The sequence below is a fragment of the Lepus europaeus genome, chromosome X, assembly GCF_033115175.1.
Source record: "Lepus europaeus isolate LE1 chromosome X, mLepTim1.pri, whole genome shotgun sequence".
NCBI lineage: Eukaryota > Metazoa > Chordata > Mammalia > Lagomorpha > Leporidae > Lepus > Lepus europaeus.
In genome coordinates this window covers 28,035,547-28,059,359 of record NC_084850.1, presented here as the reverse complement: position 1 = coordinate 28,059,359, position 23,813 = coordinate 28,035,547, and the positions used below count along the sequence as shown (strand labels likewise).

Sequence of the window (23,813 nt, the reverse complement as noted above, 5' to 3'; positions counted from 1 at the left end):
TTTTTTTTAACTTTTATTTAATGAATATAAATTTCCAGTGTACAGCTTATGGATTACAATGGCTTCCCCCTCCCATAACTTCCCTCCCACCCGCAACCCTCCCCTCTCCCGCTCCCTCTCCCCTTCCATTCACATCAAGATTCATTTTCAATTCTCTTTATATACAGAAGATCAATTTAGTATAAAGATTTCAACAGTTTGCACCCACATAGAAACACAAAGTGAAACATACTGTTTGAGTACTAGTTATAGCATTAAATCACAATGTACAGCACATTAAGGACAGAGATCCCACATGAGGAGCAAGTGCACAGTGGCTCCTGTTGTTGACCAAACAAATTGACACTCTAGTTTATGGCGCCAGTAACCACCCTAGGCTGTCGTCATGAGTTGCCAAGGCTATGGAAGCCTTCCAAGTTTGCCGACTCTGATCATATTTAGACAAAGTCATAAAAGACAGAGTGAGGATAGTAACCAATGATTCTAAGAGTGGCATTTACCAGGTTTGAACAATTCTACAGCATTAAGTGGGGAAGAGGACCATCAGTACACACAGGTTGGGAGTAGAGCCATTGGTGGTAGAGTAGAGGTTATGATTACAAAGGAATGAGGCCCAAGTGTGCTAGACAGGGCCTAGAACAAAGGACAGAGTCATTATTAGAGGAGCTAAGAAAGGTGTTGTCTAAGCTACAATTAAGTTTTCTGATTGTGAGTCAAATAGAACCTGATAGAAGGGGCCTGGTAATAATCTGGTGGGCTTTAGGCCTTGTAAGTTAAGAGGCCCAGACCTATCTATCTCTTCACATGGGTATATCCTAAGGGAGGTGTGAACCTCCTAGAGGAAGGCACTCTGTTGACTTTCATTACTTGGCTGGCCTGGGAGGAGAGCTGGCCAGGTAAAGGCAGGGGGCATCTCTAACAAGAAATTTACAGTTCTGCCTGCAATGTTGCTGACCCTACTTGACCATCCCCTCAGCTGCAGTGGTCACTTTGGAAGTTGGGTTGAGTGAAGGGCTTTTCAGCTTAGAGCCAATAAGATCTGTGGCTCTGACCTGGGCATCCTTCGACTCCAGGGCAGGTCCATGTCCAGTGATCCAACTCTTGGCAGAGCTGCCAGGGCTCTTCACAAGCTGACTTCTGCTGAAGCCCAGGCTTACCACATTGAAAGCCACTGCAGTGGACTGGCCTGTTGGGTCTCCTTGAGGGCAGATCACTGTACTAACAGCCATTAATAGGCCTGCCACCCGTTGCTTCTGATGCCTAGCTTTCTTTTCCTCCTGGTTTGTGTTAAAGCAGACCAGAGGATGCAAGTCAAGGGAGTGCCCGTGTCCCATCTCTAATCTTCGGTGGCCTGAACTACAAGTCTATAGTCACAGGCATGTTCTGTACTAGTTTTTCTAAGGTAGACAATGCCCATGAGGCAAATTATATTCTCACTTAAAAACTTTCTTTTCCTTTAAAAGTTAAAAAAAAAATAAAAAAAAAAACTTTCTTTCCCTTTGGTCTGAAAGGGAGGTTTTTTCTACTTACTGTATACTTCGCTGATGGTGAAGTGAATCTAGCTATGAGATTATTATTTAAGTTCTTATTTTGGCTATTCTATTACAGAAAAATGTTAGCCATCTCTTTTATAAGGTCTAAAGATTAAATTGTGCGTCCTACAGATTCCTTCATAATAGAATTAGTTTCCTACCTTGAAGAGAATAGAGAAATGAAAGAACAAGTTGGGCTTAGAATAGAGAAATGAGGGAGCAAGCCCTAGATCGCTTGCTGACAATAGCAATATCACATGAATACTTAGCAAACCATTTCAACCATTAGATAACAACTTAAGAAAACATTTACCAGAAGGTCCAATGCCTTCTATAAATTTTAAGAATCATGTTTTTGAAAACACCTCTTAAATATCTAACATGGTGTAGTTTGTTTAACCAGTAAACTTAAGCACAACTATATAAAATGTTTTTAGTTTCTTTCTACCAACAAGTTTGTTTTTTTAAACTTTTATTTAATGAATATAAATTTCCAAAGTACAGCTTTTGGATTACAATGGCTCTCCCCCCCCAATAACTTTCCTCCCACCCACAACCATCCCCTTTCCCGCTCCCGCTCCCTCTCCCCTTCCATTCACATCAAGATTCATTTTCAATTCTCTTTATATACAGAAGATCAGTTTAGTATATATTAGGTAAAGATTTCCACAGTTTGCCCCCACATAGCAACACAAAGTGAAAAATACTGTTGGAGTACTAGTTATAGCATTAAATCACAATGTACAGCACATTAAGGACAGAGATCCTACATGATATTTTTAAAAAATTGATTAATTTTCTATGCAATTTCCAATTTAACACCAAGTTTTTTTTTTCATTTTCAATTATCTTTATATACAGAAGATCGATTCAGTATATACTAAGTAAGGATTTCATCAGGTTGCACCCACACAGAAACACAAAGTGATGAGGTCTTTGCTAATTATATACTGAAGTGATCTTCTGTATATAAAGAGAATTGGAAATGAAAAAAAAAAAACAACCTGGTGTTAAAATGGAAATGGCATAGAAAATTAATTATTTTGAAAAAAAAAATTATGTAGGATCTCTGTCTTTAATGTGCTGTACATTGCTATTTAATGCTATAATTAGTAATCCAATGGTAGTTTTTTCACTCGATGTTGCTATATGGGCAAAATGTTGAAACCTTTACCTAATATATACTAAATTGATCTTCTGTATACAAAGAGAATTGAAAATGAATCTTTACATGAATGGAAGGGGAAAGGGAGCGGGAGGGGGGAGGGTTGCGGGCGGGAGGGAAGTTATGGGAGGGGGGAAGCCATTGTAACCCACAAGCTATACTTTGGAAATTTATATTCATTAAATAAAAGTTTAATAAAAAAAATACTGTTTCAGTACTAGTTATAGCATTACTTCACATTGGACAACACATTAAGGACAGATCCCACATGAGATGTAAGTACACAGTGACTCCTGTTGTTGATTTAACAATTTGACACTCTAGTTTATGGCGTCAGTAATCTCCCTAAGCTCTAGTCATGAGTTGACAAGGCTATGGAAGCCTTTAGGGTTCGCCGACTTCGATCTTATTCCGACAGGGCCATAGTCAAAGTGGAAGTTCTCTCCTCCCTTCAGAGAAAGGTACCTCCTTCTTTTATGGCCCCGTTCTTTCCACTGGGATCTCCCTCACAGAGATCTTTCATTTATTTATTTGAGACAGCTATAGACATTGAGGGGGAGAGACAGGGAGAAAGGTCTTCCTTCCATTGTTTCACTCCCCAGATGGCCACAATGGCCAGAGCTGTGCCAATACAAACCAGGAGCCAGGTGCTTCTTCCCGGTCCCCCATGTGGATGCAGGGGCCCATCCAAGCACTGGGCTATCTTCTACTGCTTTCCCAGGCCGCAGCAGAGAGCTGGATTGGAAGAAGAGCAGCTGGGACTAGAACTGGCACCCATATGCGATGCAGGTGCTGCAGGTGGAGGACTATCCCACTGTGCCATAGAAACACCCCCAAATGTATGTTGGTCTACAAGATAAGTCATAAAATATTTATAAATAATAAAATCTTATGAGTGATATTTTCTGATATGAATGCAATGAAAGTAGAAGTAAACAACAAGAGGAAAACTAGAGAACCAATATGTGCAAATTAAACAGCACATACTTGAAGTCAAATAAAGAGTCACAAGGGAAATTTTTAAGCTTTCTTGAAATGAATGAAAAAAAATACAACATAACAGATCTTATAGATGCATGTATTGCACTATTTAGAAAGAAATTTATAATTGTAAACACTTGTATTATGAACAAGCAGGATCCCAAAAAGATAACTGTGAACTTTAAGGAACTACAACAAGACGGGTAAATTAAACAATGATAAATGAAATATGAAATAAAAAACAATAGAAAAATCAATGAAACAAAAATTTGGTTTGTTTAAAGGATCCACAATGTTGATAACTCTTTAACTAGATTGAGTAGCAAAAGCAATGACTGATAATTTTAAAAACAATCTAAAAGTGAAGACATATTCAAAAAACAATCTAAATGAAAGACCTTGGTGAACAAGACCCCAGCAGAAGGAACAGGCCATCAAGGAGAGCGGCGCCTCTCTCTGAAGGGAGGAAGAAACCTCCACTGTGACACGGCCTTGACTAAACAAGTTCAGAGTCAGTGAACTCAAGGGACTTCCATAGCCTAGACAGCTCATAGCAAGAGTCTCGGGTGATTGCTGATGTCATAAATAAGAGTGTCAACTGTTAAATCAACAACAGGAGTCACTGGGTACATGATCCCCATGTAGGATCTCTGTCCTTAATGTGTTTTACTATGAAACGTAAAAACACTACTAGTCGAACAATACCCTATACCTTGTGCGGTTGTGTGAATGCAGCCTGTTGAAATCCTTGCTTAGTGTATACTAAGTTGATCTTCAGTATATGAAGGTAATTGAAAATGAAACTCGATAAAGGGCGGGATGGGAGAGGGAGAGGGGAGGGCCACGAGAGGGAGGGAGGTTGGGGGGGAAGCCACAACAATACAAAGGTTGCACTTTGTAAATTCACATTTATGAAATAAAAAAAATAAACCTACCAATTTAAAAAAAGTGTAAGAAACACCTAAGTGCCAACAAATAAATTAACCTAAAATAAATTAACTATTTCTTAGAAACACAAAAACTAAAAAAACTATTTCACGAAACAATAGGAAAATCTCATTATACCTAAAACCAGTAAAGACATTAAATCACTAATGAAAAGCTTCCAATAAATAGAGGCACAAGAATAGATAATTTCACTAGTAAATTCCATTAAGCATGTAAAGAAGAATTAATACTAACCATTCTCAAAATTTTTCAAAATATTGAGGAAGTGGAGACACTACTTAAGATACTCTATGAGGCCAAAGTTATCATAATACCAAAGCCAGACAAAATTCCTATAAGAATAGCAAACAAAAGATCAATATACCTCATTAATATATATGTAGAAATTCTCAACAAAATACCAGCAACACTAACACAGAAGCACAAATTTTTTAAAGATTTATATTAGAGGCTGGAACTGTGATGTAGTAGGTTAAGCATCCTCCTGCAGCACCAGCATCCCACTTGGCACCACTTTGATCCTAGCTGCTCCACTTCAGATCCAGCTCCCTGCTAATGACATGAGAAAACTGTGGGAGACGGCTCAAATGCTTAGGCCCCTCCACTCATGTGGGAGACCCGGAAGAAACTCCTGGCTCATCACTTCAGATTGGCCCAGCTCCTGCTGCTGAGGCCATCTGGGCAGTGAACAAGCGGATAGAAGACCTCTCTCTCTGTCTCTCCTTCTTTCTGTCTGTAACTCTGCCTAAAATAAATAAATATTTTAAAAATTATGTTTTATTTATTTGAAAACCAGGCTGACATAGAGGGAGAGACAAAGAGAGAAGGAAATCTTCTATCTCCTGATTCTTTTGCCAAATGGTGGCATTGGCTAAAGGTGGGCCAGGCTGATGTCAGGAACCTGAAACTCCATCCAAGTCTCCAACATGGGTTACAGTCATCCAAGTACTCAGGCCATCTTCCACTGCCTTCCAAAGTACATTAATAGAATGCTGGGTCAGAAGTGGAGCTCCCCCAGGACTCGAACTATGGCTCTGACAATGGGATGCTGGCCTCACAAGCAGTGTTTAACCCACTGCATCACAATGATGGCCCCAACACAGCAGCAAATTAAAGGTATTATTCATTAAGGCCAAGTGAAATTTACTCAAAGAATGCAAGAGTAGTTTAATCACACAAAAATCAATGTAATATGCCACATCAAAAGAAAGAAGGGAAGGAAAGGCAGGAAGGACAATTGACTTTCAACAAGGTATGCCAAACCAGACAATAGGGAAAGTACGATGTCTTCAACAGACTGTGTGTTAAAACAAAACAAAACAAAACAAAACTTGAGAGTAGCCATGTTCAAAACCATGAAGCTGTGCAATGATCTTATGATACAAAAACACCTCAAGATGGGTAACAAAAAAATTAAAGATTCAGCACCGCAACTCTCTTACAAGAAAAGAGGGAAAATCATCCATGACATGGAATCCTCCATGGTTTCTTAAATAAGTCACCAAAAGTACATATAGCAAAATAAATAATTGGTAAGTTGTACTTCACTAAAATTAAAATAGTCTATATTTCACTTAATAATGAAACAGAGTAAAAAAAGCAAAATTATGGAATAGGAAGAAAAAACTCACCAAATTATCAGAAGTTTAATATCCAGAGTATATGATGTTTCTTCAAAAAGTTCACAGAAATGCACACTGTGGAAAAAATATGCACAGATTTCAAATTTTTCTTGCACCAAAATGAAATTACATGTTAACTCAAATTTTCCATGAACCTTTTGAAATATCCTCACATGAGAATTCCTACACCCACACAAATTACAAACAACCCTATAAAAGTGAGCCAAGAACTAAAAGATATTTCTCCAAGAAAGACACAAAAAATTAATGGATAAGCACATAAAAGATGAATATCAGTAACACAGAGAAATACAGATAAAAACCACAATTAAATGAACCTCATGCTCTTTAGAAATGGTATTAAAAAAACACCACAACATAAAGGGAAAAAAGTGCTTCCAAAAGTTCCTGGAGGAGAGATTCTAAGATAGCAGAAAAGGAAATGGTGCAGTACTCTATGCTAAGGGTAAATAGTAAAAAACAAACAAAAAGAAAACCCAAAAAACAAACAAAGTGGAGGAAATACATTCTCAACAGAGTTAGAGAGTAAACTACAGCGAAAATTTTATAGGAGGAAGAGGAATGCTATGGATCAGTGTGGAATGTGTGATCATGCAACATGAGCATGAACACAATACATGTACCCAGCAACCGAGAGCTGGAGAAAACAGCAGCTGTGGAGAGTGAGGTGAAATGAGTGCGGTGGCCCCTGTCACTGATGATACAGCCACAGAGTCTGGTGTTATCCCCCTAAGGGGGATAGTATAACCTCTGACCCAGATAAAAAAAAGGGGGGTCATATTTATCTCTCCCCATCCCTCCAAACCATACCAGGCAACCAGCTGAGATAGGGTAGGAGCACTTTGGGTATAAGCAGCAGCTGTGAAAGCTCTTGTGCGACCACCTAGCAACTGGCCAGGACAACACACCATCTTCTCAGAGGTAGCAGTGGCAATAGCTGAGGTGGTCACACCTGGCAACTGACAGGAAGAAGGCAAGATTCTGAAAGAAGTGGAGACTGTGGCCAGCAGTTCTTTTGCATGCATGTGATCCAGAAATTTTACCAAATGGAATAATCTCCATTCCCTACTGACTTTGAGTCTGTCTAGGAGGATTGAAAGGGGGCTGGGTACCTATGCAGGACTGTGAGGTGCCCCCATCCTCTCAACATATCGCAGGCTCTAGGTCTCAAACCACCTAGGTGGAACATCCACAAGCATCTGGCTCTAATAATGTGTCTGCTTCTCTGTGGACAGGACAGGCTAGTGGGTCAGAGTGGATATGCCACACGACATGAAATATGAGAGCCTTGTGTGCTAAATCTGTGGGAATCCTTTGACTACATGAGAGAGTACAGGGTGTAGCTGGGTCTCAAGGCAATCACGGTGAGTGGATCCACATGCTCAGAGTTGCCTGATTGCCTGGCATGGAACAGTTCAATGGGATCCATGCTCACAATGAAGACCTGCACAGATCTTTTGTGTGGTTCATTTGGCAGCACAGGTGAGTATTATACCCAACATGGGCTAACACCCGGGCACTGATCACCTTGAAAGAGAGGAGATAAGGGTGTGATTATGTCAACAGAAGTGATCATGCCCTCCTTTCTGCTAAAAAGGATCTAGCATGCCCAACTTGGGTGCCACCCTGGATAATTTCTCCTCCCTGGATCTCCCAGGCCACTCCCTGCACACACCTCTTGTTGTGTCTGAATTTCCCAATCAATGCACAAGGCACAGTTGCTGATGCAAAAGCAGAGGTTTATTTGTTGCCAGCCAGCTGGGACCCCCTACCCACACATAGCCCTTTAGCCATGCACAGGCAAAAGGCCCTCTCGTTTGCATAAGAGAGGTTTATGTAGCCTCACACTTACAAGGGTGCAGGTCATCTCATGTATAGGTTACCTTCTTATTCTCTATACGGCAAGGTATTGGGACCTATTATGTTCATTGGTTCAATTTAAAGGCTATATGTTATGTGGCAGGAATGCCACACAAAAGAGATGGCACAGGGAGCAACTGGCGGGAAGCATTGGGCCATAAATTCCAGGGGAGCTGGTGAGGAGCAAAAGGTCATAAATTCCAGGAGAACTTACTCTCTTTGTTCTCAAGGACCCTGCCTGCCTCCTTCCCGGTCCAGGATAAGGCCTCTCATGGCATTACAGCTGGCAAGCAAGCAAGTCAGAGTATAGAAGAGAAACTGGCATTTAGCAAGCTAGGGACTCCAACTCCTACACTCTGAGTATTTGCTGAAAGAACAGCACCCCACTAAGACTCAGAGGCATAGTTCAAAGATAAAAACCATTAGAAAACAAAAGTATTTCCACAAATGCCTAAAAATACATGCAGAAATTCGAGAAACAAGAATAAAGAAGACAGTATGAACCCTCCAAAGGAACAAAACAACACTTAAATGTTATAATGTCAAGATGATGGGATTGATGAAATTCTCAACACAGAATTCAAAAGATTAATCATAAGATCAAAAAAAGCAGTGAGAAGAAAACTCACGAATTAAAGAAATACATACATTACAGGAATAAAAAAATTCTCATGGAATTGAGATTATGAAGAAAATAAAAATGAAATACTAGAAATGAAAAATTCAACAGATAAAATAAAATAAAAATATAGTGGAAATGCTTAAAACAGACATGGTGAGTCAGAATAAAGAATATCCGAGCTAGGAGAAAAATCTTTGGGAATTTTTCAGTCAGACCAAACAAAAAAAGAACAGAGGAGGGGCAGGAGGAGGAGGGGGAGAAGGAGGAAGAAGAAAAAGGAGGAGGAGGAGGAGAAGGAGAGAGAGAAGAAGAAATTACAAAAATTTAAAACAGCGCTGAGGGGATACCATCAAACATACAGTTGATGGAGACTGATGGAATACTATCAAACAATACAACATATGGTTATGGAAATATTAGAAGTCCTATATAGTGAAATAATTACAGAAAAGTTACCTAATTTTGAGAAAAAAAAGAAAAGTCCAAAAATATGAGGCACATAGAACCCTTATAGAGAAGACCAGAAAAGATCTTCAACATGACATATTATAGTCAAACTTTCAACACTAAAACATAAAGAAAAGATTTTAAATGTGCATAAAGGAAATACCAGATTACTTTTAGAGGACCTCCAATTAGACTCATAGTTGACTTCTCATCAGAAATCCTACAGCTAGGAGAGAATGGGGAGACACAGTCCAAGTCTTAAGAGAAAAAATCCTGTCAACTCAGAATGCTGTACCCTGCAAAGCTCTCATTTATGAATGAAGGTGAAACAAACTAAAACTTCCATAACAAAGAGAAAATGAAAGAATTTGCACCACTCATCCAGACTTACAAATGATATTTAATTATGTGCTAATTACAGAAACACAGAAGATAGTCAGCATTATGAAAGAATGTGAAGGCAGAATATCTCACAGTAAAAGTACAAAGGAAATCCAAAGAAAATGATAGGAATATTAACAGAAATATGGCAGGGCCATGTCGTTACTTATAAATAGTAATCCTGAATGTAAATGCTCTTAAACACTCCAAATAAAAGATACAGCCTGGCAGAATTAATTAAAAAACAAGACCTATCTATTTGCTGCCTACAAGAAACACACCTCACCAGCAAAGATACATGCAAACTGAAAGTGAAAGGATGGAAAAAGATATTCCATGCTAATAGAAAGCAGAAAGAAGCAGGTATAGGTGTCCTAATATCAGGCAAAATAGACTTTAACACAAAAACTGTTTAAATGGCAAAGAAGGGCACTATGTAATAATTAAGGGGTCAATTCAGCAAGAAGAATTGACTTTAATAAATGTATATAAACCCAATGCCAGGGACCTTGGATATTCAAAACAAATGTTAATGGAACTAAAGAAAGATATTGACTCTAATACAATAGCAATGAGGAACTTCAACACCCTACTTTTATCTACTGAGAGAACAACTGGACAGAAAATCAACAAAGAAAAAACAGAGATAATAACACTACAGACAAAATGGACATGACTGATATCTATAGAACCTTTCAACTCACAGCTGCAGAATAAACATTCTTTTAATCAGTACATGGAACTTTCTCTAGAATAAGCTATGTTAGGCCATAAATCAAGTCTCATCAAATTAAAAAAAAAATGGAAATCACACCATGCATCTTATCTGACCACAACAGAATAAATGGGAAATTAACAACTCAAGAATCTCAAAAATATTGGCAAACACAAGGAAATGAAAGACATACTACAAAATGAACATTGTCTCCTAGAAAAAATCAAAAGAGAAATCAAAAAATTTATGGAAATGAATGAAGATGGCAATATAACATATCAAAACTGATGGGATACAGCAAAAACAGTGTTAAGAGGGAAGTTTATAATAATTGGTGCCTAAATTAAGAAATTAGAAAGGTATCAAATAAATGAGCTATCAATGCATATCAAAAATCTAGAAAAAGGAAATGTAACAAAATTTATCATAGAAATAAAAAAATCATCATGAATTACTACAAAGAGCTATATGCAAACAAATCAAAAAAAGAAGAAGAAATAGATTCCTGGACAGATACAATCTGATTCTTTAAGACATAGAAAATCTAAACAGAACAATAACCAAAATGGAGACTGAATCAGTTATAAAGACCCTCCCAACAATGAAAAGCCCAAGACCAGATGGTGTCACTGCTGAAATCTACTAGAATTTTAAAGAACTAACTTCATTTCTTCTCCAGCTATTAAAAAAAATTGAAAGGTAGGGAATCCTATCAAATTCCTATGAAGAAAGCATCACCGTAACCTCTAAACCAGAAAAGGAGACAACAGAGAAAGATAACTATAAATGAGTATCTCAAGTGAGCATAAATGCAAAAACTCTCAACATAATACTAGGTAATGGAATCCAACAGTACATCAGAAAGATCATTCACCCAGATCAAATGGGATTTACTCCTGGTATGCAGGGATAGTTCAACATTTGCAAATCAGTGTGATACATCACAGTAATAAACTAAAGGACAAAAACAGTATGATTCTTTCAATACATGCAGAGAAAGCATTTCATCTTTTCATGATGAAAACCTTGAATGTTGCGTATATATAGAACAATCCTCAACACAATCCAGGCAATTTATGACAAACCCACAGCCAGCATCCTATTGAATGGGGAAAATCTAGAAGCATTCTCCTTGAGATCTGGAACCAGATAAGGATGCCCACTCTCATCCTTGCTATTCAATCCTTGCTATAGTCCTTGAAGTTTTAGCAAGCCATTAGGCAAGAAAAAGAAATCAACAGGATATAAATTGGCAAGGATGAAGTGTAACTATCCTTATTTGCAGATGACATGATTCTATATATAGGAGAACCTACAACTGGAACTCATAAGTGAGTTTGGTAAAGTGGAAGGATATAAATTAACACACAAAAATATATAGCCTTTGTACACACAGACAATGCAATGGCTGAGAAAGACCTTCTAAGATCAATTCCCTTCACAATAGCTCCAAAATGAATTAAATATCTTGGAATAAATTTAACTAAGGATGTCAAAGATCTCTACAATAAACATTACAAAACATTAAACAAAGAAATAGAAGACAATAAATTGAAAAATATTCCATGTTTGTGAATTGGAAGAGTTAATATTAGCAAAATATCCATATTTCCAAATGCAATTTACAGATTCAGTGTGATCCTAATCAAAATACCAGGGAAATTCTTCTCTGATCTAGAAAAAATGATGTTATATTCATATGGAAACACAAGAGATCCTGAATAGCTAAAGTAATCCTATACAGCAAAAACAAAGCTGTTGGAATCACATTATCAGATTTCAAGGCACAGTACAGGGCAGTTATAATCAAAACAGCCTGGTACTGGCACAAAAACAGATGTATAGGCCAATGGAACCAAATGGAAACTCCAGAAATCAATCCACACATCTACAACCAACATATCTTTGACAAATGAGCTAAATTCAATCCCTGGAGCAAGGAAAATCTCTTCAACACATGGTGCTAAGAAAACTGGATATCCAAGTGCAGAAGTATGGAACAAGACCCACACCTTATACCTTATAGAAATATGCACTCAAAATCTATCAAAGACCTAAACCTATGACTTGATAACATCAGATCAGTAGAAAACATTAGTGAAACTCTGCAAGACATTGACTTAGAGACTTCTTGGAAAAGACCCCAGAAGTACAGACAATAAAAGCATAAATTGACAAGTAGAATTACATATAGTTGAGAAGCTTCTGCACTGCAAAAGAAACACTCAGCAAAATGAAAAGGCAAACAACATCATAGGAGTAGATTATGCAAACTATAAAACTGATAAAGGATTAGTATCCAGAATATATAAAGACCTTAAGAAACTTAACAACAACAAAACACACAATCCATTTAGGAAATGGGCAAAGTAATTGAACAGCCATTTCCTTTTTTTTCAGCTTTTATTTAATAAATATAAATTTCCAAGGTATAACTTTTGGATTATAGCAGCTTTTCCCCCCATAACCTCCCTCCCACCCACAAGCATCCGATCTCCCACTCTCTCTCCCATCCCATTCTTCATCAAGATTCATTTTCAATTATATTTATATACAGACTATCAACTTAGTATACGCTAAGATTTCAATAGACTGCACTCACACAGACACACAAAGTACAGAGTACTCTTTGAGTAGTAGTTTTACTGTTAATTCACATAGTACAACACATTGTGAACAGTCATTTTTCAAAAGAGGAAATTCAAGTGGCCAACAGATGCAAAAAACATGCTCAGGATCACTAGCCTTCAGAGAAATACAGATCAAAACCACAATGAGGTTTCTCACAACAGTTAGAACGGCTCTTATACAGAAATCAATAAATAATAAATTCTGGTGAGGATGTGGAGGGAAAGGTACCCTAATCCACTCTTTGTGGGAATGTAAACTGGTGCAGCCATTGTGGAAGACAGCATGGAGATACCTCAGAAAGCTGCAAATAGATCTACCATATGACCTAACAATCCCACTCCTGGGAATTTATGCAAAGAAGGTGAAAACAGCAGATGGAAGAGTCATCTGTACCCTCATGCTCATTGCTGCTCAATTACAATGGCTAAGATAATGAAGAAACCCAGATGTCCATTCACTGATGACTGGATAAATAAATTATGTTTTATATATACACTACAAAATACTATTCAGTGATTAAAAATGAAATCCTGTCATTTGCAACAAAATGGATACAACTGAAAAGCATTATACTCAGTGAAATAAGCCATTCCCACAAAATAGGTACCATATGTTTTTCTAATCCGTGGTAACTAATAGAGCATCTAGAATGTAATGTATTAGAGTGAAATTTACATTTTGAAATTCTATGATCATTTACTGTCTCAACTGCTGAGAAATAGTATTTTTTCTTCAAAATATATGCTGAACTCAGTGTATGGTTAATTTTATGAGGATAAAGTAAACTGAAAATAAATCTTTGTAAAGATTAAGAGTGGGAGTAGGAGAGGGAGGCAGAAGAAGGGTATGTGAGTAGGAGAGTCAGGGGGGAAGTATCACTATTTTCCTAAATCTCTCTCTTTATATACATATATATTATAATATATATAATATAATTATTATATAATAATATAATATATAAAATATATAGTGAATGTTTTATATTATGTATAAAATACATGAATTTTATATAAAAAACAAAATTTTTTAAAAAGCTAAAAAATGTATCCCACATTCTAGACTGAGGGTTATCTATCACTGATGCTATGAGTCCAACCAATTAAGTAAATAATCTATTAAGATGATAAAAAATTAAATAAAATGTTACTGGAGAGGCTGCTGCTGTATCCCAGTGGGTTAAGCTGCAACCTGCAGGCTGGAATCACATATGGGCTCCAGTTTGAGTCCCAGCTGTTCCACTTCAAGTCCTGCTCCCTGCTAATGGCCTGGAAAAGCACTGGAAGGTGGCTCAAGTGCTTGGGCCCCTGCACCCTCACGTGAGACCTGGAAGCACACCCTGGCTCCTGGCTTCAGTCTAGCCCATCTCCAGTCATTGTGGCTATTTGGGGAATGAAGATCTTTCTCTTTGGCTCTCCTTCACTCTTTCTGTAAGTTTTCAAATAAATAAATCTTTTTTTAAAAAATGGTTCCCGGAGGGCCAGCATCATGGAACATTCATTTAACCTGCTGCGTGCAACACCAGTGTCCCCTTCCAGAGTGGGTGCTTGTGTCCCAACTATTCTACTTTCAATTCAGCTGCTTACTAATTTACTTGGGCCCCTCCAACCCACATGGGACACCTTGATGGAGTTCCAGGTTCCTGGCTTCTATAACTGACTACAGTGGTCATTTGGGCAGTGAACCAGTGGATAGAAGATCTCTGTCTCAAGGCTGGCATTATGGCCAGCATCTCAAATGGGGCCGTGTTCACGTCTTGGATGCTCCAGATCCAATCCAGCTCCTTGCTAACATGCCTGGAAAAGAAGCGGAAGGTGGTCCAAGTCCAATGTTTACAACAATATGTAACCAAGGATGACCTGAAACCCTCTCCCAGGCAGTGTTCTATCAAAACCACTGACACAAATTTAAAAAAAAAATGTATGGACAATGCTGAATCCTGCTTTTAGTGATGAGGCTCAAGCTCATTTTACTATAAACCTTGAAAATAAACACATCTTAATACATAACCCAAAGTTTTCTCAGAGGAAAACCACCTAAGAGGACCACAGGACAAGAAGAGTTGCCTTAGACAATTAAAAGATGCACGACATGAATCAGAAATTATCCTAGTACTACAAAGAATAAACAGAAATCTGAAATGGCAGAACACTTTTTTATTGAACATTCTGCTGAATGCTGAGACATCATGTCTCTTCTTGCAAGTGCTCTGGTAATCTGGCACTTCAAGACATCTCATGTGTTCAGTCCACGTTCTCTAAAAGCATTTCCTCTGAACCACAGAGACCCCAACCTCCTCGAATTCTGCAGAGGAGACCCACATCTGCTTGAAAGTGCTCAGAGACGTCATAATGGATGAGCCAATCCACGAAGAGAAACATCTATCAGGAGAAGCAGTGATCTTGATGGGAGTCCCTTTGGAAGCCAGCAGTTCCAGTTCATTCATGAGTCTTTCCTCCAGTCCAGGGAAGAGAGTGGTACCACCACACAGCACAATCTCTGCAAACAGGTTCTTCTGGATGTCAGTGTCACACTTCAAGATGCTGCTGGAAACCATTTTTGAGAGTCCGGGGTTGTGTATGCCCAATTGATCAGGTGTAAAAAGAACCTCAGGCACTTGGGACAGCTGGTCTCCAATGGGGATGACATTCCCATCTGGTAGCTTGTATTTTCTCAGGACCACATGACCTCTCTTGTTCCCTGGCTCTACAGCGACATAACACAGCTTCTCCTTGATGTCATCCACCACGGCTTTGTTCAGGATACAAGGGAAGTTGCACCCATTAGCAAGGAGGAGTCGGGTGAGGTGCTCTGTGATGTCTCTTCCTGCCACGCAGAGCTTGGTGACTGCATGGGGTAGGGTGTAACCCTCAAAGATGGGAACAGTGCAGGTAAGTCCTTCTCCACTGTCGACCACAAGGCCGGTGACACAGGCAGAGGCATAGAGAGCTACCATAGCATGGTTGGCCAGATAGAAACCTGGAACATTGAACTTCTCAAACATGGTTTCTGCAGTTCTTTCTCGAGTCTCTCTTGGGTTCAAGGAGGGCTCAGTCAGGAGTACAGGCTGTTCATTGGGTTTCACTCCCAGCTCTACTTCAAAAAGATGGTTCCAGAGTTTTTCCATGTCATCCCACCCTGTTACCAGTCCACGCTCAATGGGGTAGTGCAAATATAAAGAATCATTCTTGTCCAGGGCTTCAACTCCAACAAAGTACTTCTTCGGATTGGCTCTTGCAGAAGGTATGTTAAATTTAGGATGCCCCACAACTGAGCTGACAATATGACGGGGTCCAATATCTCCAGACAGTCCCACTTTACAGAGGCCTGAACCATTGTCAAAAATCACAGCAGGAATGTCTAACACACGTGAATCAGACATGTCTTTACCTGGTCTTCGAGACTTCACCAAAATGAAGACAGATCAGTTGGGCCTCTTTAAGAGACAGCAGTTGCCTCTGGTGGTTTGATAATCACAGGATTCTCAAGTTCTCCGGTTGTCACCCAGATGGAGCTGGCAGGCTGTCCCGAAATCTACCAGAACACCCCGTCCTTAACCCATGAATCTTGTCTCTTTTCTGGTGGCTCAATGCCTGTCACAGGCAATTTCAAGGCTGCCTGACCCCCATGTAACAATCTCACCATAGCAACAGTTGTACTGGGTAAGCATCAGCGGGGGAGGGGCTGGGTCTCTGCCAACACAGATCCCTAATTAGTTAGACTTGAGGCAGGGGAAGGCACACCATACATACAGATAGCTTTCATAAACCCATGAATCCCCTGCAGATGCTTAGTTTTAAAACAGAATGAAGCTGCCCAGCTATGGGCTTGACCCAGAGAATTGCCTTCTGTTTTGGGCTGAGCTCCTGTGCATGTAATATCAAAAGTACTCTTTCCTTTGCTAAGTGAAGGAACTAATAAGCCTGAGACACAAATGGAGATGCCCATAATCCTCTCCAAACTGCTTTCATATTTTCATTCCCTACCCCCTCCCATCTCTTTGCCTTTCAAATAAATACAAATGGAAAAATAAACAAAAAATTTAAAATTGCAAGAAGTGGTTCTGGCTATTGTATAGCAATACAATTATCTTTTAGTATATTAATTTTGCATGCAAAATTTTGCTAAACTCTTATAATTACAATCAACTTTATTTTTAAGTATGTTATAATTATCTATGAAAAATTAAAATTGTTTCTTACACCTTTCTTTTCTTAACCTACAGCAGGAATCATGATAGGAGACATTTTCCTCTGTTTCCTGAAATTAACAAATTAATACATTGGCTTTCTTTTTAAGTGCTAGGGTAGCTGTAGAGAATTTGTTAAAGCTATCCATTATCAGCATAAAGAAGTTCTCAAAAAAAGTTATCTGAGTAATCTGCCATTTGTCTGTTGTCAAAAGTTTTTGATGGATTGACATTGAATTTTATCAAATAGTATTTGGCGGGTTTCATATCAAATTTAACATGTTTCCTTTGTTAATTTACCACAACATATTAGTTGAAGTTTTAACTTTAAAATAACCTACCCTTCTGTGATAATCAATGCAGACACATTGTGCTATGTGCTTCCAATAAATGTATTTGTGGTTTTAAAATATTATAACTAGTATTTTTGCATGCATGTTCATAAAAGAGATACATACTTTTTTTTCTGTAACTACAGTTGTCAGGATTTGATATCAATTTTACTTATGCATATTTTATAAAATAAGTTGTGCAATGTATATGTTTTCTTTATATTCTAGAATTGATTTATAAAATTGGAAGCAATTATTTATGTTTTTAAGAATGAGTGGAAAATTGCCTAGGCCTAGGGATTTTTGGAGAAATGAAAACTCATTTTACTTATTTAATAGATACATTTAAGTACAGTTGTAGCACAAGAAATGAACATACTTAAATGCTCAATCTGAAAAGTTTGACATGTGGAATTACCTACAAATCATTAAACAATGTAAATACATTTCTCAACATCAAGAGTTAGCTCATGCATCATAATCTTTTCTGTCTGCCTCTCCCCTCTTTGCTCAGGCCATCATTAATATGCTTCTGTCACTGCAAGTTAATAAGCATGTTTCTGGAATTATACATATGGATATAATTATACAGGATGTGTTCATTTTTATGATGCTTTCACTAAGCAACATTATTTGAGACTTATTCATGTTGTTGCATAATCAATAGTTTTTAGTTAAAGAAAGACAGAGACAGAGACAGAGAATCTGTCTGTTGATTCACTCCCCCAAAGCCCAAAAAACCCAGGACTTAGGCAGACTGAATCCAGTAGCTGGGAGCTGATCTGAGGTCTACCACACACGTGGCAGGGATCCAACCACCTGAGCCATTACTACTTCCTCCCACTGTGCTCATTAGCAGGAAGCTAGAATCAGAAGTGCATCTGGGGGGAAAAAAGAGGATCTGGGAGTTGAATACTGGCACTTTTATGGGATATGCACTTGTATTAAATAGTATCATATCTTCTATGCCAAACATCTGTCCCTCAAATAGTTACTTTTCATTACTATATTGTGTGCCATTATTGCTATTTTGCTGTTTATTCACCAGTTGACATTTAGATGATTTTCTCTTTTGGACTATTACCAATAAACTTCCTATGAATATCCATGTGCAAGTCTTTTTGTGGATATATGCTATCACTTCTGGTAAATATTTGAGTAAAATAACTGGACCATACCTAAATTTATATTTTTTAAGTAACTGCTAAATTATCTGTCACAATGATTGTGGCATTTTATATTCCCACCACAGTATATGAGAGTTCCCAGGTTCCACATCTTCACAATCAAATGGCATTTACCACATCACAATGTGGTAAATTTACCACATCTGAATCTATTTTACTATCCTGCTCATTAGAAGTGAGTCACTAAAGTAAGCTCATACTTAAGGGGGGTAAATTTAAGCTTTATCTTCAAGACAGGGTGGTGTCTATCATCAATCATTAATCATCTGTCCTCTTTATATTTATCATCTATCTTCTATCATCTATCTATCTATATATCTGTCACATCTAATTAATCTATTTACCTCTATCACCTATCTATCATCTATCACCAACCTATTACATGGATTTTATTATGAGTTGAATGTGTTCCTTTCCCCCAAATTAATATGTCGAAGTCCTGTCACCCAGAACCTTAAAATGTGATTATATTTTGAGATATGATCTTTAAAGAGGTAATTAAGTTTAAATGAGTGTCCTTTTAGAGAGAGGAGATTAGTATGCAGGCAAGTAAAGTGGGAAGACTGCATGGAAATACAGAGAGGAGAGCTATCTACAAGTCAAGGAGACATGCCTAAAAGGGAACTAGCCCTACAAAAATGTTGATCATAGAGTTCTAATTTCCATAATGTGAGAAAGAAAATTTCTGTCGTTTCAACCACCCACTCTATGGCACTTTGTTATGACAGTCGTAGAAAGCTAATAAAGATTTCCCGTGTAAATATTTGCTTCCTGGGGCTGGCATTGTGGTATAGCAGGTAGAGATGCTGCCTGCCATGCTGGCATCAGATATGGGCATGGGTTCGAGTCCTAGCTGCTCCACTTCAGATCAAGCTCTCTGCTAATGCACCTGGGAAAGAAGCAGAAGATTATCCAAGTTCTTAGGCCTCCTGGCACCACCCTTGGCCAAAACCAGCTATCGTAGCCATTTCGGGAATAAAAGAGAGGACGGAAAATTCTCTCTGTGTTTCTCCATCTATTTCTTTGTAACTCCTTCAAATAGATAAATAAATCTTTTAAAAAATTGTTTCCTTTATCTATTTTATGTAGTCACTGATATATATTTTTTATTTATTTATTTTTTTGACAGGCAGAGTGGACAGTGAGAGAGAGAGGCAGAGAGAAAGGTCTTCCTTTGCCGTTGGTTCACCCTCCAATGGCAACCACGGTTGGCACACTGCGCTGATCTGAAGGTGGGAGCCAGGTGCTTATCCTAGTCTCCCATGGGGTGCAGGGCCCAAGCACTTGGGCCATCCTCCACTGCACTCCTGGGCCACAGCAGAGAGCTGGCCTGGAATAGGGGCAACCGGGACAGAATCCGGCGCCCCGACCAGGACTAGAACCCAGTGTGCCAGCACCGCAAGGCAGAGGATTAGCCTATTGAGCTGCGGCACCAGCCCAGTCACTGATATATATTAAAAAACTATAAAATTACAAAAATTGTACTTTATCCTATGAAACCCTACTAACACACAGTCATGGTAGTACTCTCCCATTATGAGAGTAAGCAATATTCACCCTTGTGTTCTCAAGAGGTTTCTTAATGATATTTGGGATAGCCAGGATTTGATAATTATTGATTATTTTTTTTTTAATTAAACTTTTATTTAATGAATATAAATTTCCAAAGTATAGCTTGTGGGTTACAATGGCTTCCCCCCTCCCATAACCTCCCTCCCGCCCACAACCCTCCCCCCTCCCGCTCCCTTTCCCCCTCCATTCGTGTAAAGATTCATTTTCAATTCTTTTTGTATACAGAAGATCAGTTTAGTATATATTAGGTAAAGATTTCAACATTTTGCCCATATAGCAACATCAAGTGAAAAAACTACCATTGGATTACTAATTATAGCATAAAATAGCAATGTACAGCACATTAAAGACAGAGATCCTACATAATTTTTTTTCAAAATAATTAATTTTCTATGCCATTTCCATTTTAACACCAGGTTGTTTTTTTTTTTTTCCAATTCTCTTTATATACAGAAGATCACTTCAGTATATAATTAGCAAAGACCTCATCAGTCTGCGCCCACACAGAAACGCAAAGTATAAAAATACTGTTTCAGTACCAGTCGTAGCATCACTTGGCTTTAGACGACACATTGGGGACAGATCCCGCATGGGGTGTAAGTACACAGTGACTCCTGTTGCTGACTTAACAATTTGACACTCCTGTTCATGGCGTCAGTAATCTCCCTGGGCTCTAGTCATGAGTTGCAAGGGCTATGGAAGCCTTTAGGGTTCGCTGACTTTGATCTTATTCCGATAGGGTCATAGTCAAAGTGGATGTTCTCTCCTCCCTTCGGAGAAGGGTACCTCCTTCTTTGATGGCCCCGTTCTTTCCACTGGGATCTCACTCACAGAGATCATTCACTTAGGTCTTTTTTTTTTTTCCCATGGTATCTTGGCTTTCCATGCCTGCTATACTCTCATGGGCTCTTCAGCCAGATCTGAATGCCTTGAGGGCTGATTCTGAGGCCGGAGTGTTGTTTAGGACATCTGCCATCCTATGAGTCTGCTGTGTATCCCACTTCCCATGTTGGATCTTTCTCTCCCTTTTTGATTCTATCAGTTAGTATTAGCAGATACTTATCTTGTTTGTGTGATCTCTTTGACTCTTAGACCTATCAGAGCTATCAATTGTGAGCTGAAATTGATCACTTGGACTAGTGCGATGGCATTGGTACATGCCATCTTGATGGAATTGTGTTGGAATCCCCTGCACATTTCTAACTCCCCCATTTGCAGCCAGTCCGATTGAGCATGTTCCTAATTGTTTACCTCCTCCCTCTCTTTTTCCACTCTTAGATTTAACAGGGATCACTTTTCAGTTAAAATTTAAACACCTGAGAATAATTGTGTGTTAATTACTGAGTTCAACCAATAGTACTAGAACAACAACAACAACAACGAATACTAAAAAGGATAGAGTATTACATTGTACATCTAAAGTCAGGACAGGAGCTGATCAGTTCATTGTTGCTTATAGTGTCCATTTCACTTAACAGGTTTTCTCTTTGGCGCTCAGTTGTCACCGATCAGGGAAAACAAATGAAATTTGTCTCTTTGGGACTGGCTTAATTCACTCAGCATGATGTTTTCCAGATTGCTCCATCTTGTTGCAAATGACTGGGTTTCATTGTTTCTTACTGCTGTATAGTATTCTATGGAGTACATGTCCCATAATTTCTTTATCCATTCTACTGTTGATGGGCATTTGGGTTGGTTCCAGGTCTTAGCTATTGTGAATTGAGCTGCAATAAACATTAATGTGCAGATGGCTTTTTTATTTGCCAAATTAAATTCCTTTGGGTAAATTCCAAGGAGTGGGATGGCTGGGTTGTATGGTAGGGTTATATTCAGGTTTCTGAGGAATCTCCAGACAGACTTCCATAGTGGCTTAACCAGTTTGCATTCCCACCAACAGTGGGTTAGTGTCCCTTTTTCCCCACATCCTCTCCAGCATCTGTTGTTGGTAGATTTCTGAATGTGAGCTATTCTCACCGGGGTGAGATGGAACCTCATTGTGGTTTTGATTTGCATTTCTCTGATTGCTAGTGATCTTGAACATTTTTTCATGTGTCTGTTGGCCATTTGGATTTCCTCTTTCGAAAAATGTCTATTGAGGTCCTTGGCCCATCTCTTAAGTGGGTTGTTTGTTTTCTTGTTGTGGTTTTTCTTGATTTCTTTGTAGATTCTGGTTATCAATCCTTTATCTGTAGTATAATTTGCGAATATTTTTTCCCATTCTGTTGGTTGCCTCTTCACTTTCCTGACTGTTTCTTTCGAGGTACAGAAGCTTCTCAATTTGATGCAATCCCAAATGTTAATTTTGGTTTTGACTGCCTGTGCTTTTGGAGTATTTTCCAGGAAGTCTTTGCCTGTGCCTATATCTTGCAGGGTTTCTCCAATGCTCTCTAATAATTTGATGGTTTCGGGTCGTAGATTTAAGTCTTTAATCCATGTTGAGTGAATTTTTGTGTAAGGTGATAGGTATGGGTCTTGCTTCAAGCTTCTGCACGTGGAAATCCAATTTTCCCAGCACCATTTATTGAATAGACTGTCCTTATTCCAGGGATTAGATTTGGATCTTTGGTCAAATATAAGTTGGCTGTAGATGTTTGGATTGATTTCTGGTGTTTCTATTCTGTTCCATTGGTCTATCCATCTGTTTCTGTACCAGTACCATGCTGTTTTGATAACAACTGCCCTGTAGTATGTCCTAAAATCAGGTATTGTGATGCCTCCGGCTTTGTTTTTGTTGTACAGGATTGCTTTGGCTATTCGAGGTCTTCTGTGTCTCCATATGAATTTCAGCATCATTTTTTCTAGATCTGAGAAGAAGGTCTTCGGGATCTTGATGGGTATTGCATTGAATGTATAAATTGCTTTTGGGAGGATAGACATTTTGATGATGTTGATTCTTCCAATCCATGAGCATGGAAGATTTCTCCATTTTTTGGTATCCTCTTCTATTTCTTTCTGTAAGGTTTTGTAGTTTTCATCGTAGAGATCTTTAACGTCTTTGGTTAAGTTTATTCCAAGGTATTTGATTGTTTTTGTAGCTATTGTGAATGGGATTGATTTTAGAAGTTCTTCCTCAGCCGTGGCATTGCCTGTGTATACAAAGGCTGTTGATTTTTGTGCATTGATTTTATATCCTGCTACTTTGCCAAACTCTTCGATGAGTTCCAGCAGTCTCTTAGTAGAGTTCTTTGGGTCCCCTAAATAAAGAATCATATCATCTGCAAAGAGGGATAGTTTGAGTTCGTCCTTCCCGATTTGTATCCCTTTAATTTCTTTTTCTTGCCTAATAGCTCTGGCCAAAACTTCCAGAACTATATTGAATAGCAGTGGTGAGAGAGGGCATCCCTGTCTGGTACCAGATTTCAGTGGAAATGCTTCCAACCTTTCCCCATTCAATAGGATGTTGGCCGTGGGTTTTTCATATATTGCTTTGATTGTATTAAGGAATGTTCCTTCCATACCCAGTTTGCTTAGAGTTTTCATCATGAAAGGGTGTTGTATTTTATCAAATGCTTTCTCTGCGTCTATTGAGAGAATCATATGGTTTTTCTTCTGCAGTCTGTTAATGTAGTGTATTACGTTGATTGTTTTGCGAATGTTGAACCATCCCTGCA

The 23,813-nt window shown here is 38.5% G+C and overlaps 1 protein-coding gene across 1 annotated transcript; it reads right to left on the bottom strand.

The window, feature by feature from the left end:
• Nucleotides 1–15,179: 15,179 nt before the first annotated feature.
• LOC133753551 (actin-related protein T1-like) lies at nucleotides 15,180–16,304 on the bottom strand. The gene has a single exon (XM_062184248.1). It carries the CDS (start codon nucleotides 16,302–16,304, stop codon nucleotides 15,180–15,182), a length of 1,125 nt encoding a protein of 374 aa, XP_062040232.1.
• Nucleotides 16,305–23,813: the final 7,509 nt, after the last annotated feature.